This window comes from Mus caroli, unplaced genomic scaffold (assembly GCF_978045245.1).
Source record: "Mus caroli unplaced genomic scaffold, Mus_caroli_1 scaffold_1, whole genome shotgun sequence".
Taxonomy (NCBI): Eukaryota; Metazoa; Chordata; class Mammalia; order Rodentia; family Muridae; genus Mus; species Mus caroli.
This window is the reverse complement of record NW_028227256.1, coordinates 10,145,724-10,159,795: the sequence shown is the minus strand read 5'-3', so window position 1 is coordinate 10,159,795 and position 14,072 is coordinate 10,145,724. Positions and strand designations below refer to the sequence as shown.

At 45.3% G+C, this 14,072-nt stretch overlaps 1 protein-coding gene across 5 annotated transcripts in view; it reads left to right on the top strand.

The window, feature by feature from the left end:
• Positions 1-14,072, top strand: part of Ncoa2 (nuclear receptor coactivator 2) — a 239,675-nt gene that overhangs the window by 183,169 nt on the left and 42,434 nt on the right. For all 5 annotated transcript variants that reach the window (XM_021170377.3, XM_021170361.2, XM_085835677.1 and 2 more), the window contains 4 exons: positions 4,834-4,937; positions 8,096-8,273; positions 10,633-10,821; positions 13,703-13,804. In XM_021170377.3, coding sequence (XP_021026036.1) covers positions 4,834-4,937; positions 8,096-8,273; positions 10,633-10,821; positions 13,703-13,804 — 573 coding nt within the window. The remainder of the gene's footprint in view (positions 1-4,833; positions 4,938-8,095; positions 8,274-10,632; positions 10,822-13,702; positions 13,805-14,072) is intronic.

Genomic DNA, 14,072 nt, shown 5'->3' with positions numbered 1-14,072 from the left:
CAGAGTCTTTATCAAAAGAGCACGGCCGTAATGGCTAAGACACAGCAGGGGCATGTGAAGTCAAAGCACAGAGGGACTCTGGAATTTAAATGTTAGCATCTCTTTCTCTGATGTTGTGATAAGATTTCATAAGGTTGTGATCATGGAAAATCTGGAACCAGCCTTCCACTGGTTCCTCTACCAAAGGGTATTTTTATAACAATGTATTTTTATAGTTAATGGATGAAAAATATAGAAAACTAAATATAGTTCATAACCACTGAGAAAATTGCCTAATTTAAAATATTAAATGGTATGTTTTAGTATAGTAATGCTGTACTTACAGAGTATAAATATGTAAGAATCGAAGCTTATTTTTATATGCTGCATCCAAATGGCTTGCTCATTGCCGCACTGTCTGAGATACAGCACATGTCCAGTTAACATCCAGTTAGTCTCAAAGGAGATCTCCTCCTCCCTCCTCCTCCCTCCTCTGCTTTTCCTCCCTACCTCTCCAGCTCTTATTTAATGTCAAGGCTGAACTGAATATTGGGCAGAAGTGGCAAGTACTTCATGAAAAAGTACAAATACTGATAATTCAGGACAAGTTGTTTGTTTGTTTATTACAATTGCTTTAGTAAAGCTGGGTTTCTGGGTATTTTGTATCACTTGTTATTATTGACTAGTTTTTATTTTACTACTGAGAAGTGGCCCAAACATAAACTCGATGCAGAACTAAAGAACCTTCATAACAGATTATCTAGAAAGTGCATTCCAAACAGTGAGGTGTACAGGACTGCGAAGCTGGGTTTTTCCTGCTAGAGACTTTCTGGAGACGCTCTCAGGCCCCACACCGCTTGCCTGGCCGTGGCTCTGCACACCTGAGTGATCTTTAAAGTCATGTGCTCCACTAATACAACTTCAGCCTCATACTGAACATTGTTTCTTTGCTCCTCACTACACCTCCAGTTTTGGTTATTTGGGGACACCAGAATATTGGCTTTTTTCACAGTGGGGTAGTAGCAGTGATAGCGCACGCCTTTGATCCCAGTACTTGGAAGGCAGAGGCAAGTGGACAAGCCAGGTCTACAGAGCAAGTTCCAGGACAGTCAAGGTCACACAGAGAAACAAAAGAAAAAAGAGGAATATTGTTTGAAGGCCTGCCTGAGACTTGTGGTGGTCTTCTGCCACTGGTCCACAGATCTAACCCCTAGAATCTAACCTAACCCATCTTAGCATTCATGAAACACAGCCACCCATGCCCAGCCATCCCTCCCTTCTCTGAAATAAAGTTGGCTCCTTATGGCTCAAGCCTTCATTTTCCTCTTCTGTTGAATGACACGTGTTCTGCCCTCCTGGAGGCATTGTGAACTCCTGACCAATAAGGACTAGCTTGACACACCACCCACTCACCCACTCACCCACTCCAAGGCCCGAGGGCTGTATTCCACTGCCTATGTGGGCTGTGATGTTAGAATCACCTGCTGCCTTTTTCCTTTTAAAGATTTACCAGGTGAGTATTAAAAGGAGAAAACAGCATATTTTGTTATTATAAACAGTTTTCCAGTATGGTACTTATTTTTATCCAAGTGTTCCAAAGTCTCTCCTAGCCCTTGTTCCATGTTCTATCTGATTGATAAGTTTCTAAAAACAAACTTGTGTGCTGATTTGCTCTTTGTATCTGTCTTTCTTTGTATCTGTCTTTTCCTAAAGGTGTAAAATGGTCTGTTTGAGCATATTGCTGCAGCAGTTAGTTACACACCCAGGCCTGGAGTTTATAAGTGGCAGGGGTACTTGCCTTAGGTCTGCCCTCAGACTACAGTGGTCCTCAACACTGCCTTCCTGCGTGTCATGAGCTAGGTCAACTTTGATTCCTTGTCAGGTTATTTTTGCTCAGTGATGACAAAAATATCTAATACACATGGTAACATATTTGAGAGGTATTTTCTTTGATACTAGTTTTTATATTCTTAACTTCAAGTAGTAGTATTTTATTCCATTTAGGGAGAAAATGTTGTTTGTTTTAGATTAAAACTTTTTAAGGTCTAGGGAGAAGGATCGCAGGTGAGAGCCCAGGCTGCTCTTGTAGCTGTCAGTAACAGGCACGGAGTTCCCATTCACAGCAACTGTAGCTTCATCTCTCACCGGATCCCCCAACATTACCGGCAGCCAAGTGGCTCCCCCCACTCCTTCTCTAACCTGGGGCCTCACATTTACCACCAAGCTGCATGCCTGACCCAAGTCCAAGGAGTAAGATAGAGATTTAACAGTGGAGGAATGAACTGAGAGAAGAGCAAAGGCATGGGAATTTACCGTGTCCACACAAATGTCTCTCTGTAGAGCGATTCTCTGGAAACCCTGAGCCATACTCCTTAGCCCTGCCCCTCTCCTTGCTTTCTTGTCTCGAGCTGCACCCTGAAGTGGAGCTCAGAGGAGAATAACTTTCCATTCCACCAACCTCTAATTCACTGTGCCCAGGCCAGGGACAGCCCTCTTTGTCAGCCAGACATCTGTACTTAGTGACATTCCTGGCCTACAGTGCTGGCTGTTAAAGATACAGATGTCCTGTTCTGGCTTACTAATCTGCCTTCAGTGCAGCAGCGTTCGTTCTGTTGGGGCAGTGTTCTGTTTTATGGACTGAGAAGGCAAGAGCACTCAGACATCCTCTAGAGCGTTGGTTCTTACCCTGTGAGCCATGGTCCCTTTGCAGGGGAATGACCCTTACTCTGGGGTCACCTGAGACCAGTGGAAAACAAAAATGTACTTTATGATACCTAACAGGAGCAAAAGTAGAGCTAGGAAGTAACAATGAAGATAATTTAGAGTGGGGGTCGCCACACCATGAGGAGCTGTGTTAAAGGCTCACAGCATTAGGAAGGTTGAGACCCACTACTCAGGATGCATATCAGACTGATGTAAGGCAAGCCCTCTAGTCTGTGCCCATGTCCCCTACAGTCTGAAACCTTGGGAGGATACCTCTTGTGTATCCTTCTGCTGGAGGATGTATCTAGGAGGACACACCCCCACAGACAGTGAGGGGCACAGGAAAGGACACCGTGTGCTCCATCTGAGCAAGGGTTGTCAGCACCTCGCTCCTCCTAAAACTAAGGGTGTGCGGGGAGGGCCTCAAACCCACACAGAACATAGTGCATGCTTTAGAATCGATGACTCGTGGGAGCTCAGTGCCAAGCATGCAGGTTCCCTTGTAAGGCAGTGACAGCTTTACAGTGCCCAGAGAAGTAGGTAAGGGGTGTGATGGCACAGGTCTGGGTCCTGTGCTTCTGGATGGAAGAGTGAGGGTCTGACTGAAAACAGTGTCCCTGTCTTTGGGATTTACCAGAGAGAAGGGAGTCCTATACAGTAACAATGGCAGCCAGTCCTCTGTCCTCTGATTGGAGAAGAGGGGTGTTTCCTGTACTCTGAGGACCACTAGGATGAGTCAGAGCCTGTGCAGAGGCAACTTTAAGGGAGCTATTAGGGAAGAGAGCAAGCCATGTCACAGGTAAGATGGTAGAGGAACCAAGAGAAGTGGGCACAGTGTGTCAGCTCTCTGAAGAAAATGCAGCGTGCTGCTCCGTGAGAAGACCAGAGTGCACCCAGTGCTTGTGGTTAGCAGTTATCGCATGAGGAAGGATGGAGGGCACAGGACAGCCTGGGGGAGGAGGTTCTTTCCTACCTGTGAGTCCCAGTATCAAACTCGTCATCAGGCCTGAGAGCAAGTGCCTTCGCCCACTGAGCCAGCTCACCCTCCAACTTGTAGTTTCTAAAGTGTGTTTTACATCTGTCATTGATATAGCCATGATACACAGGTGGCAGACACTGACGCGGAGGCCTTGGTTTGCCTTGTTCTGAACTGTGGTGCTAATAATGGACTCAAACTACAGTCTTCTTTGTCTACTGGCAAATAGACATCATGAAGACTTTCCATTGGGAGCAGAAAGATTTGGAGGATCTACATAATTCCCTAATTATTTTTAGGTTCCATAAATTAGACTTTAACAGATTTTTTTAAATACTGCATAAAATTGTTTTTACAAAAAAAATAGTTACTATGGTCAGGGAAAAGCAAGTTGATTGTGAATACTAAATTGAGTTACAGTTTTGTTTGAATCTTTAATTTTTTACATTTAATTATAATGAAAACATGCAGCGTAAACAAGGATGTAATTTATTCAGTTTACATGTAATTGGCACATTGCTTTTGTGTTGTTTCCTAACAGGTTGTGGCTGTGTATGTTATGCTGTAAACTCACTTGCCATTCCTGAAGGAGCTCATTTGCACATGTATTGATAGCTATGCATCTTTTCCCCTGTAAGCAACTACTCTTGTGCTGATGGCACGACTTCAGCCCTGTCTGGGAGTTTGAGTCCTGGAGTGCTCGCTGTTCAGCCCCTCTGTACAAAGTCAAAGCTCAGCCATTGACATCCTCTGAATGCCTGATGGGGCTGCTTACCCCCTCTGCGTTGAGTCATTGAGCAGGCCAGGTCAAGGCTCTGAACTCTGAGCAAGAGGACCTCTCCCCACCCCCTTATTCGAGTTTGGAGAATCTCTTGAGTGAAAACTAATTGTGCCATAGGATGCTCAGCTTCATAATCTATATTTTTAAAATGTCTGCCAGGAACAGCATGAAACCTCTAAACTCATTTTCTCCAGAGCCTGAAAGGAAATCTGATACATGTATTCTGGAGGTGAGAGGTGCCATCTGGGTCCTCCTCCTAGCCATTCCCGTCCTCCAGGGGCAGTTGGGTGCACTCTAATTCATTCATAGGCACATCTGACCCCAGCAGAGATTTTGGTGTTGATGTGCCCTTGGTGTGCATCACTATTTAATTTGCTCTTGTGTTTTGTTGCAGAGAAAGCAGCAGCTGCCAACATAGATGAAGTGCAGAAGTCAGATGTGTCATCCACGGGGCAGGGTGTCATCGACAAGGATGCACTGGGGCCCATGATGCTTGAGGTAACCACAGCCTTATCTGGTTTTGATGCTTGAAGTACCACGCTCCCGTGGCTTTGTATCACACATGTTTCAGTATTCATGTGCTGCATTTATGTATGTTCGGGTACATATGATTTAAGGAGAATCCACATTGCTGTGCTTACTAATGCAAGTGCGTATGTCTATCTGTGAGCTCTTGCCCCCAGCAACATTCTCTGTATGTGGAACAGCATAGACTTCAATTAGATGAAAATACTGAGTGCAGGTGTGAATTGTCAGTTGAGCACTTATTTTCTGAAGCTGAACTTGGACGTCCTATTGAAGGGTAGGACTCTTGCCTCAGGCTCAGGGTTCCTGTGTGCCACATGCCTCGGCCTGTGTAGACAGTTTAAAATGTGAGAGCCAACAAAACGAGGGTTATGCTTTTTAGGGCTGGTAATTCCAACTAGTATGTTTTCCTCATAGAAGTGAAGTTAAAATAGGAAGAAGGAGCTTTTTAAAAGCATAGCCGAGTAACTGGTCTTAGGGCCTTCGGGCAGCTACTGTCTCAGGCTTATAAAATCCTCCTTGTTTTTTAACGAGTACTAAACACACAGTGCTTTACTGTCCCTCTTTCAAAGTTAAAATTCAAGATGTGGGCTATGGTAAATGAGAGAAGAAATAGCAGTGAATAGACAGAGCTACCTGAGACATAAATTATCTCAGTTCTCGTGGCACTCCGCTCTGCTGAAGACATTCTAAGCGTAAAGGGCCACGTGGCCAGAACTGCGGTGTTGTGCCTGCTCTGTGCCTGCTGCAGCAGGCTTGTGGATTCAAGACTAGGATTTTTTAAACAAAGCTAGCTAGCACTCTCTTGACCTTACTGTCCCCTTTCTCATCTAGAAACCTTAAATCTGCAGGTATGTCCTGTGTGGTTGGGAGCTGGAGATAAGAGAGTAAAGCTCCCCTCCCTCGCCTTTGCAGTAACGAATAAGAGAGTTCACCCATAGTCCTCACAGCCACACAGGGAGGGGCACTTCCCACACTGTAGGAGCAGGAAAGCAAGGTGTGACCAGGAGACCATTTAGAATTACATAAAAGGAAGAGGGCAGCTTTCTTTAGAAAAAGCTTGTGAATTGTAAGCCGAGATTTTATTGGAATTTTTCCATATAACTGTTTATTCATTATGCCTCGGGGAGTGGGAAATAGCACTGAAACCCCAAGGAAGACTTTGAGGCCTCTAAAAGGAAATGCTTAGAGCAAGGCAGGCTGTGGCTTAGCTCTTGCAACAAGTTCATTAATTGTAGATGGCAGTGGCCCTTATTTCATAAAATCAAACCAAACTTTTGCTGTGTGAAAATAATCTTCTGAGAATGGAGTGCACTGAGGAAGTGCCTGTGTGAACTGAGTACTAAGGCAGTGTACCAGAGAGGAAGCTCCGGGATCCAGTGGCTTACGGCTTAACTGGAGACCTTTCAACAGAGAGAGCATGTGTGTGCTCGGAGAGCTGTTCCTAGGCCGAGATGCACACTCATGCTTGCATCATAGCATAGCGGTTGCTAGGCAACAGAAGCAAATGTCAGCTCTTGCCATCAGAGCATATCATATAGTGAGCTTTAAAAAACACAGTTTTATAAAACGAGCCACTTTCATTTTTCAATTTTATTAGGCCACAAATGAGCCTTCTCACCATACTGTAAGAAGCCACATGCCCTTTCAAAGCCAACACTAGTAATGTAGTATTGAAAGCCTAAGAACTCTGCTGAACGAACACCCAGCGGTGGCAGTAGTGAGAAGTAACAAGAGATCTGTAAGTGCCATGTGCTGTTGCTGTGCCTCTCCACTGTACACAGCTTAGTGCAGCCTGTGTTGTTGGCCACTTAGGTTTCTATATTCTTGCTTTACCCTGAATGTGCATCATGTTATAGAGAAAACCTGACAGACTAGTTAAAGAAAGTCTAAAGCCAGTGGGTTTTTTCTTTGCTTTGGTTTGAGTTTCATTGTTGTTCGCTTTCTTGCTGTTATTATTACAAGACGGGTCCTTGACCTTTAGTCCAGACTGGCCTTATTCTTCTACTGTAGCCCAGGTATTAAGATAGCTGATGCCATCACACCCAGTTTACTTTTTTCTTTAAACAACTTCTCATTTATACCCCAGAATCAGTTTTAGATTGATAGAAATTAGTCTGACAAAACAGAAGCCTTTTATATAGACAGCCTTGGGTGGACCAAGCATTCCGGCCATCCCTAACCACCGTGTGGGGACTGGGCATGCTTCAAATGCAGCCGAAGTGGCCTCAGCTGCCTGGGAATTTAGCTTTGAAGGTGTCCGGGTCTTCTTAGACTGTGAAGGGAAACTCTGCTCTGTTCTGAACAAGCATCAGATGTAGGAGAGACACGGAGCTGCCATTGCCAGGGCAGACCACAAGGAGTCTTACCAGGAGAAGTATCTGAGCCCCCGGAGTCACTAGCGGACTGTGTGCAATTTTCCTTCCATAACCCCTGATCCCCTCTGTGCCTTGGAAAAGAGGGCCTTGGGAGGACACAGTATGCCCACAGCAGAGTGAACATGCCCACAGCTGCTGCTTATCTTCCCTTCCTAAAGTATGGAGACCAGTCTCTTTCTGCAGTCTAGACATGGTGGGCACATGGAGTGACAGTGAACCAGCCCACTAAAGCGTGCAGGCAACCAGCACTGAGCTGTTTTAACCACCCCGAGACACTTAGCCCACAGCACCTTCCCCATTCTCCTACCTCGCCAGAGAGCCTGCCCAGATCCTTCCCTACACACCAGACAGTGAAGGCCGGATGTTGCTTTGAAGGTCTGCGACCATCTGTGAGTTCACTTAAATCCTGGCCACCTTAAAAGTAAAAATTAGGGGAATTCTCCTGATATTTTTAAACTGAGGGAAAAAGTTAGCACTAGTCCCTTTCTCTCTTGGCATATGCCCTGGCTCCTGCACTTAGCTCTGTGGTACCCCCCATCCTGCTTTGTTTATTTGGCCATAGTTATCTCCTGGCAGATTAACAGACTAACAGAAGACCCCAATCTAGCCTCTCTTCCACTGACTATAATGGAATCACTTCTATTTCCCCAGAGAACATGTGTTCATTGTTTCTGAAGGGCATCGGAGATCTCTTTCCTTGAAGAATCAGTTCCCCCATGACAGCTGCATGTTTTATGTTGTTGCACCCTGTAGGCCCTTGATGGGTTCTTCTTCGTTGTGAACCTGGAAGGCAATGTGGTGTTCGTGTCAGAGAATGTGACACAGTATCTACGGTATAACCAAGAAGAACTGATGAACAAGAGTGTCTACAGCATCCTGCATGTCGGGGACCACACTGAATTTGTCAAGAACCTGCTGCCAAAGTCCATGGGTAAATGTCAGTGGATCCCACTGCCCCCCCCCCCCCCCACTACTCTGACAGATTCTCTTGGTGAGAGTGAGTCAGTAAAGCCTGTTGTGTCTGTCATAGGCATGTCAGCAACCATAAGCATTCAGATAGTCATGGAAGGCTGCCGATGCTGCTCCTTAATGCACTGTTGATCTTATGAGCTGTGGAATGATGCAGGCGGGAGGCCCCCAGCAACTAGCAGGAGGGTTTGTTATATTTTAAAACAAATTGCAACCTTCCCTCTCTGCCCACCAACTTGATCATCCATTTTGCTTCTCACCTGCCATCAAAAGAGTGGGCCGTGACATGTTTGAGATTTGACTCCCTTGAGTTCTATGTATAAGAAGAATATGTGTGTATGGGGCATTCTGAAAACAGACACAGGCACAGTGTAACAGACGGTGACTCCAGAGGACTGGTTCGTGTTAGTCTCCTGAGCAGCTCTGCAGGTGTCATTGCAGGGCACAGCCCCTGAGCCCTTCTTGCCCATCCATCTGTCCCTCCGTTGTTCCACTTTCTCCAAGTTTTCTGACCTCTATCCTTCTTTGGAGGATTCTGTTCAGAGTTTGCCTGTGCTGCAGGCTGCCGTTGGCAGTGAGTGTCTCGCAGAGTGGAGCTGCCTTAGAGGGTTGCTGTTCGTGGTTCCTCATTATTGTCACTGTTAGGAATATTTTCACAGGTAAAACGCAGTACATATTTTAGTGCTTAGGAAGGTAGTAATTCCTGAATTGACTAGTATTCTTTTTCTTGAAACTTTGTATGTGCTAGTCTTATAGTTAGCCAGTAAATGGGGAAAGATCCTTTTTATTTACCATTATGGCTAGTTTTGCTTCATGAGGATAAAACATTTGTGAATGCAGCCGTCCTCCAAGATGTGTGAGCCTTGTGTGGGGCTCTTCTGGTTCAGAAGGGTGGATTTCATAGTTGAAGTAACCAATTTTCTTCAGTGATTTTCTGTTCCTCAAAGGACCTGTGCTTGTTACCTCCTGTCTAATGACCCCTCCCCCTGGCCTCACGTGCACCTTTGCTTTAGTTTCCACTTCTTAGTGTGGACTGATAAGAACTTTTTCCTTTCTTCTTGGATAGTTCTGTAGACTCATTATGTTAACAGACTTCACAAATGCTAAAAGACTAAAGGTAGAGGTGTAAAGGTACCTGGATGACTAGAGTGGTGGGCAGGCAAGTGACCTTGGCTTCCTGCTCTCTGAGTGGTTTTCCTTCCAGCCTGTGAGCAGGCCTTGGCCTGGGTCCACTATGGCATCTCTGTCCCTGTCACCTGTTAGGCCAATGACTGCTTTCCGTAAGGTTGCCATTTCATTGGGGGATGGTAAAGAAAAGAGTTAAGGCAGTTTTACTTGGGGCACTTCTGACAGCTCACATTTCTCTGGGGGAGAAATTAACACTCTCTAGTTCCCTACATTAGTCATTCTTGTCTTTCTTTTGTTTTCTCTCTAATGTGTTTCAGAAGATATTGATGTATTTCCCTTCGTTAAGCAGCTCTTCTTTCTTTTCATTACTCATTCCCTTTACAGCTCAGTGTCTGCGTCCCCTCGCCTCCCACTCCCCAACAACTGTTTTTAATTTTGACACTAAAACAAGCCACAGCATCACTTGACACAGAATCAGCATTTTGTCTTTAAGAATGTTCAGTCCCGCTAAGGAAGTCTACATGAACACTTAAGGTAGTATGTAGACTGTAATTGGGTGGCTCAGGAACAGCTCGTTAGAGACAACACTCTAAAGTTTCTTTAAGAAGTTTGACAGCAGTGTGTGTCAGAGGAGGCCCAAGAAGCTGGGTTGTGTCCAGTAGAGCGAGCACCCCGCCATGCTCTGCTGTGCTCAGAAGGGAGAAGCTCAGTGGAAGCAGCAGGAACAGGCATCCATGTGGGACTAAGGGTGGAGTGTGGACCCGCTGGCCGCTGGGCAGGTGGCTCTCAGCGAGGTTTACGTTATATGTTGAGGTTGCTCTCAGGCTAACTCCTACCATCAGAGTCCTCTGGAAAACATCAGTGCTTGTCACAGTCAGTGCCATTCCCAACATTTTAAGCAGTATTTGCACCTTGAAAACCAGAATGCAAGCAGACTGAACTATATTTCCAAGAAATCAAAGCTAGAAACCCAAAAATAGAGTGTGCGGTATTTTAGTACTATGTAGTCAGGGTGTGGCCTTGAATTGAAGTGGTCATGGTGGAGGCTCTGGAGTATAGAAGATGTCTGCAAAGCCCAATTTCCTACCAAGGAGGTAGGAAGTCCTTGAGCTCTCCCTGCACCCTCTTAGTAATGCAGCAGCCCTGGAACCTACCTGATTGTTCCTTGTAATCAGGTGTCTTTTTCCTCGCAGTGAATGGAGGATCTTGGTCTGGAGAACCTCCCAGGCGGAACAGCCATACCTTCAACTGTCGGATGCTGGTGAAGCCTTTGCCAGATTCAGAAGAGGAAGGCCATGAGAGCCAGGAAGCCCATCAGAAATACGAGGCGATGCAGTGCTTCGCTGTGTCTCAGCCCAAGTCCATCAAAGAGGAAGGCGAAGGTAGGACGACCCTGGGAGAGAGAGGTCACGTGTCTGCACCTTCCTCCTGTGTGTGCACCACTCTAGCTTAGTGATCACACACTGGCAGGTGCTCACAGAGAAGACCAGGAAGCCACTTCCGATTCCTTCCCATCTTTATTCGTTTTGAGGTTCTGTTGGTTTTTTGTTTTTTTTTTTTTTTTCCTCTACAACATTAGACGTTGAACTCTCGCATGCTAAGCCGTGTTGTCCTCTGAGCTGTTCTCAATTTGAAAATGCTCTGGGGTGATGTAAGTGGCCAGTGCAGGCCCAGCACAGCAGCCAGGATTCATATCTGAGGCCGGCATTTGAAACTGCAGCAGGGTTAATTTCACTTAGGTTCTTAGGTAAATAGCATGTGCTCCTGGTGACTGTGGCACTGCTGCACTCCTGACAGTAGCAGTTTAGGAGATCCTGGGTTGCTTTGAGTACTTAATGTAAATCGTATGCCACAGCCCCCAAAAAAACATGCCTGGGTATAAGCATCATTTTTCTATAGACTTTCCAGGGAGTAACAGAATGCATGTAATTATCTGTGCACACCAGGCCTTCAATGTAATATAACAGCAGAGAGGACAAACAGAAGAGCAAGGGCTGGGGAGCTCTCAGCAACTGACAGGGTTGCTCCCCATAATGAGATGCTGATGTCATACCATTCCCTGCCTTCCAGTCACTACGTGTCCCTCTGTAGTGTAAGATGTTGGTAGAAAAAGCATACTGGGAGTTACAGAGGGAAACAGCTTTTGACTAGCAGTGCAATGAAATATTCTAGCAGATAATCAGGCAGACCAACCCCCAATTCAGCCATCAGTTCTGGCTCTGGACAAATACCTTCACTTCTCTCTGTATCAATTTATTAAGTCAAATTACCAATGTGAGCATCAGAATCTGGTACAGAATGGGCGGCGTGTGACTCAGGGGTAGAATACTTACCTGATATATGAGACCCTGAGTTCTGTTCTCAGCTTGTGTGCACACATATAAAAAGGGCTTATGATAATGGCTGAACTATAGTAGCCACTGAATACTAACGTAGTACTGCTTAATTAAAATGTGTAACTGTTCTTAAATTTTATCAGAAAGGAATTCCAGAGAGCTATTATAGAGATACGGTATTTCAAAATGAACCTTTGCTTAGGTGTGACTGTCAGACAGTTTGGTTCTGTTCACCCAACAAGAGAGAGCGAACCCTGCAGAATCATCCGTGATAGTCCACAGGAGAATAAGGCACAGCCATGCTGACTTACTGTTCTGCACTGGAGAGGAAAATAGATTCTGGTTGAGATGGAGCCTGGTTGGTAAAGTGCTTGCCTAGAATGCACAAACTCCTAGGTTCAGCCCCCTAAAGCACATAGAATCAGTCATTGTACCCCTCTAATCCTAGACTCAGGAGATAGCCAGGTGAGTTAGAACAGTCAGCGTCATACACACACAGCAAGTGTGATACCCAGCCAAGATGTAGCAGATTCTGTCTATAAATTCATTAGTTAATTCATTAATGAGATTGGATTTTCAGGCAGAGTGTGGTGGTGCACACCTCTGATCCTGGCACTCAGATGGGATCGGTGCATTTATGTGGTAGGTACCACTTCAGTGATCCCAGCACGGGATAGAAGTGGGAGTCCCGGTAAGCGACAGAGACAACTGAGTTGCAGGTGAGGCAGAGGGGCATAGCAAGACCCTTGCCTTAAAAAAGAAAAAAAAAATCTGTATGTTTATAAAAAACAAGGGCTTCTTTTCTTTTCTTTTTCTTCTTCTTTCTTTTATTGTAGCTAAAATACTCATGGCCTTACACATGGTAGAAGGTTCAACCACTGACCCACATATCCCACTTCCCATGGTGATTACATTTTAACCTAAAGACACTAGCCATTACTTGAGATCTACCCGCTCCCAAAAAAAAGACAGGAAGCTTCCCAAGTTTGCAGGGGACTGAGTGCAGCCCGTGGCGAGAGATGTGTGAAGAGCCTGCTTGCTTTTAGCCCTTTGGTCAGCCTTTTCTCTTTTAGCTTGAAAGAGCCAAACGAAGTGCTCTGCATGCTACACACTTGTTCTCCAGAAGTGAGCCCCATGCAAAACACAATGAAAGTGGGGGCTGGAGAGATGTCTGCAGTTAGGAGCACTCGCTGTCCTTCCACAGGACCTCTGTTCAATTCCCAGCACCCACATGGTAGTTCACAACCATCTGTAAGTCCAGTTCCAGGGGATCTGTCAGCCTCTTCTGGACTCCACAGGCACCAGGCATGTAAGTTATACACAGACACATATACAGGCAAAACATCTATACAAATAAATAAAATTTTAAAATGTTCAAGTGGAGACAAGGTTAAACCTTAACACTGGCTGTGAAGGAACCGGCCACGTCAAGATGCTGGCTCCAGCAGTGACTGCTGCATGGACAGTGCCCTTGTATCCTTGATCATTGTTGTGTACGGTTGGTTCATGTCACCTTGCCATCTTCATGAACCTACATGGTGTGTTAAGTATAACCGTGAAGCTGAGAAGCAGAACCCTTCCCAGCTGTGTCGGATTTTAGTTCTAGCTTTTTGTTTTGTTTACTTTATTATGAATTAATTTTGCTTTTACACCCAGTGGCCCCATACTTTTCATCACCGGGGAGGCGGTTTCCAGTCATTAACCCTGGCTTGGTGGATAGACTCTTACCACGAGTGCTGTGTAGTTTCGGCATCTGCCCCTACTCTAGCTCATCCTAACAGCCGGCTTCTACTATACTCAAGCAGAGAATGAAGCCAGTGAGAAGCTGAGAACCATGGCAACTCATTGATTCCCCAGGCTGTGCTGTCATAGATATTTGAGTTGATTTGATCACTACAAATATGATAAACAATTGTGTCTTATTAAGATTTGCAGTCCTGCTTGATTTGTGTGGCACGAAGAGTCCCCATGAAGGAAAGACCAGCCCTTCCCTCATCAGAAAGCTTTACCACCCGCCAGGACCTCCAAGGTAAATTCCTGTCAGAGAAGCCAAAAGTGGTCGCTTGAAAATGCATAGTGGGCTGGTGAGATGGCTCAGTGGGTAAGAGCACCCGACTGCTCTTCCAAAGGTCCAGAGTTCAAATCCCAGCAACTACATGGTGGCTCACAACCATCCATAAAGAGATCTGACTCCCTCTTCTGGAGTGTCTGAAGACAACTACAGTGTACTTACATATAATAAATAAATCTTTGAAAATAAATAAATAATAAATAATAATAATAATCTTTAATAAATA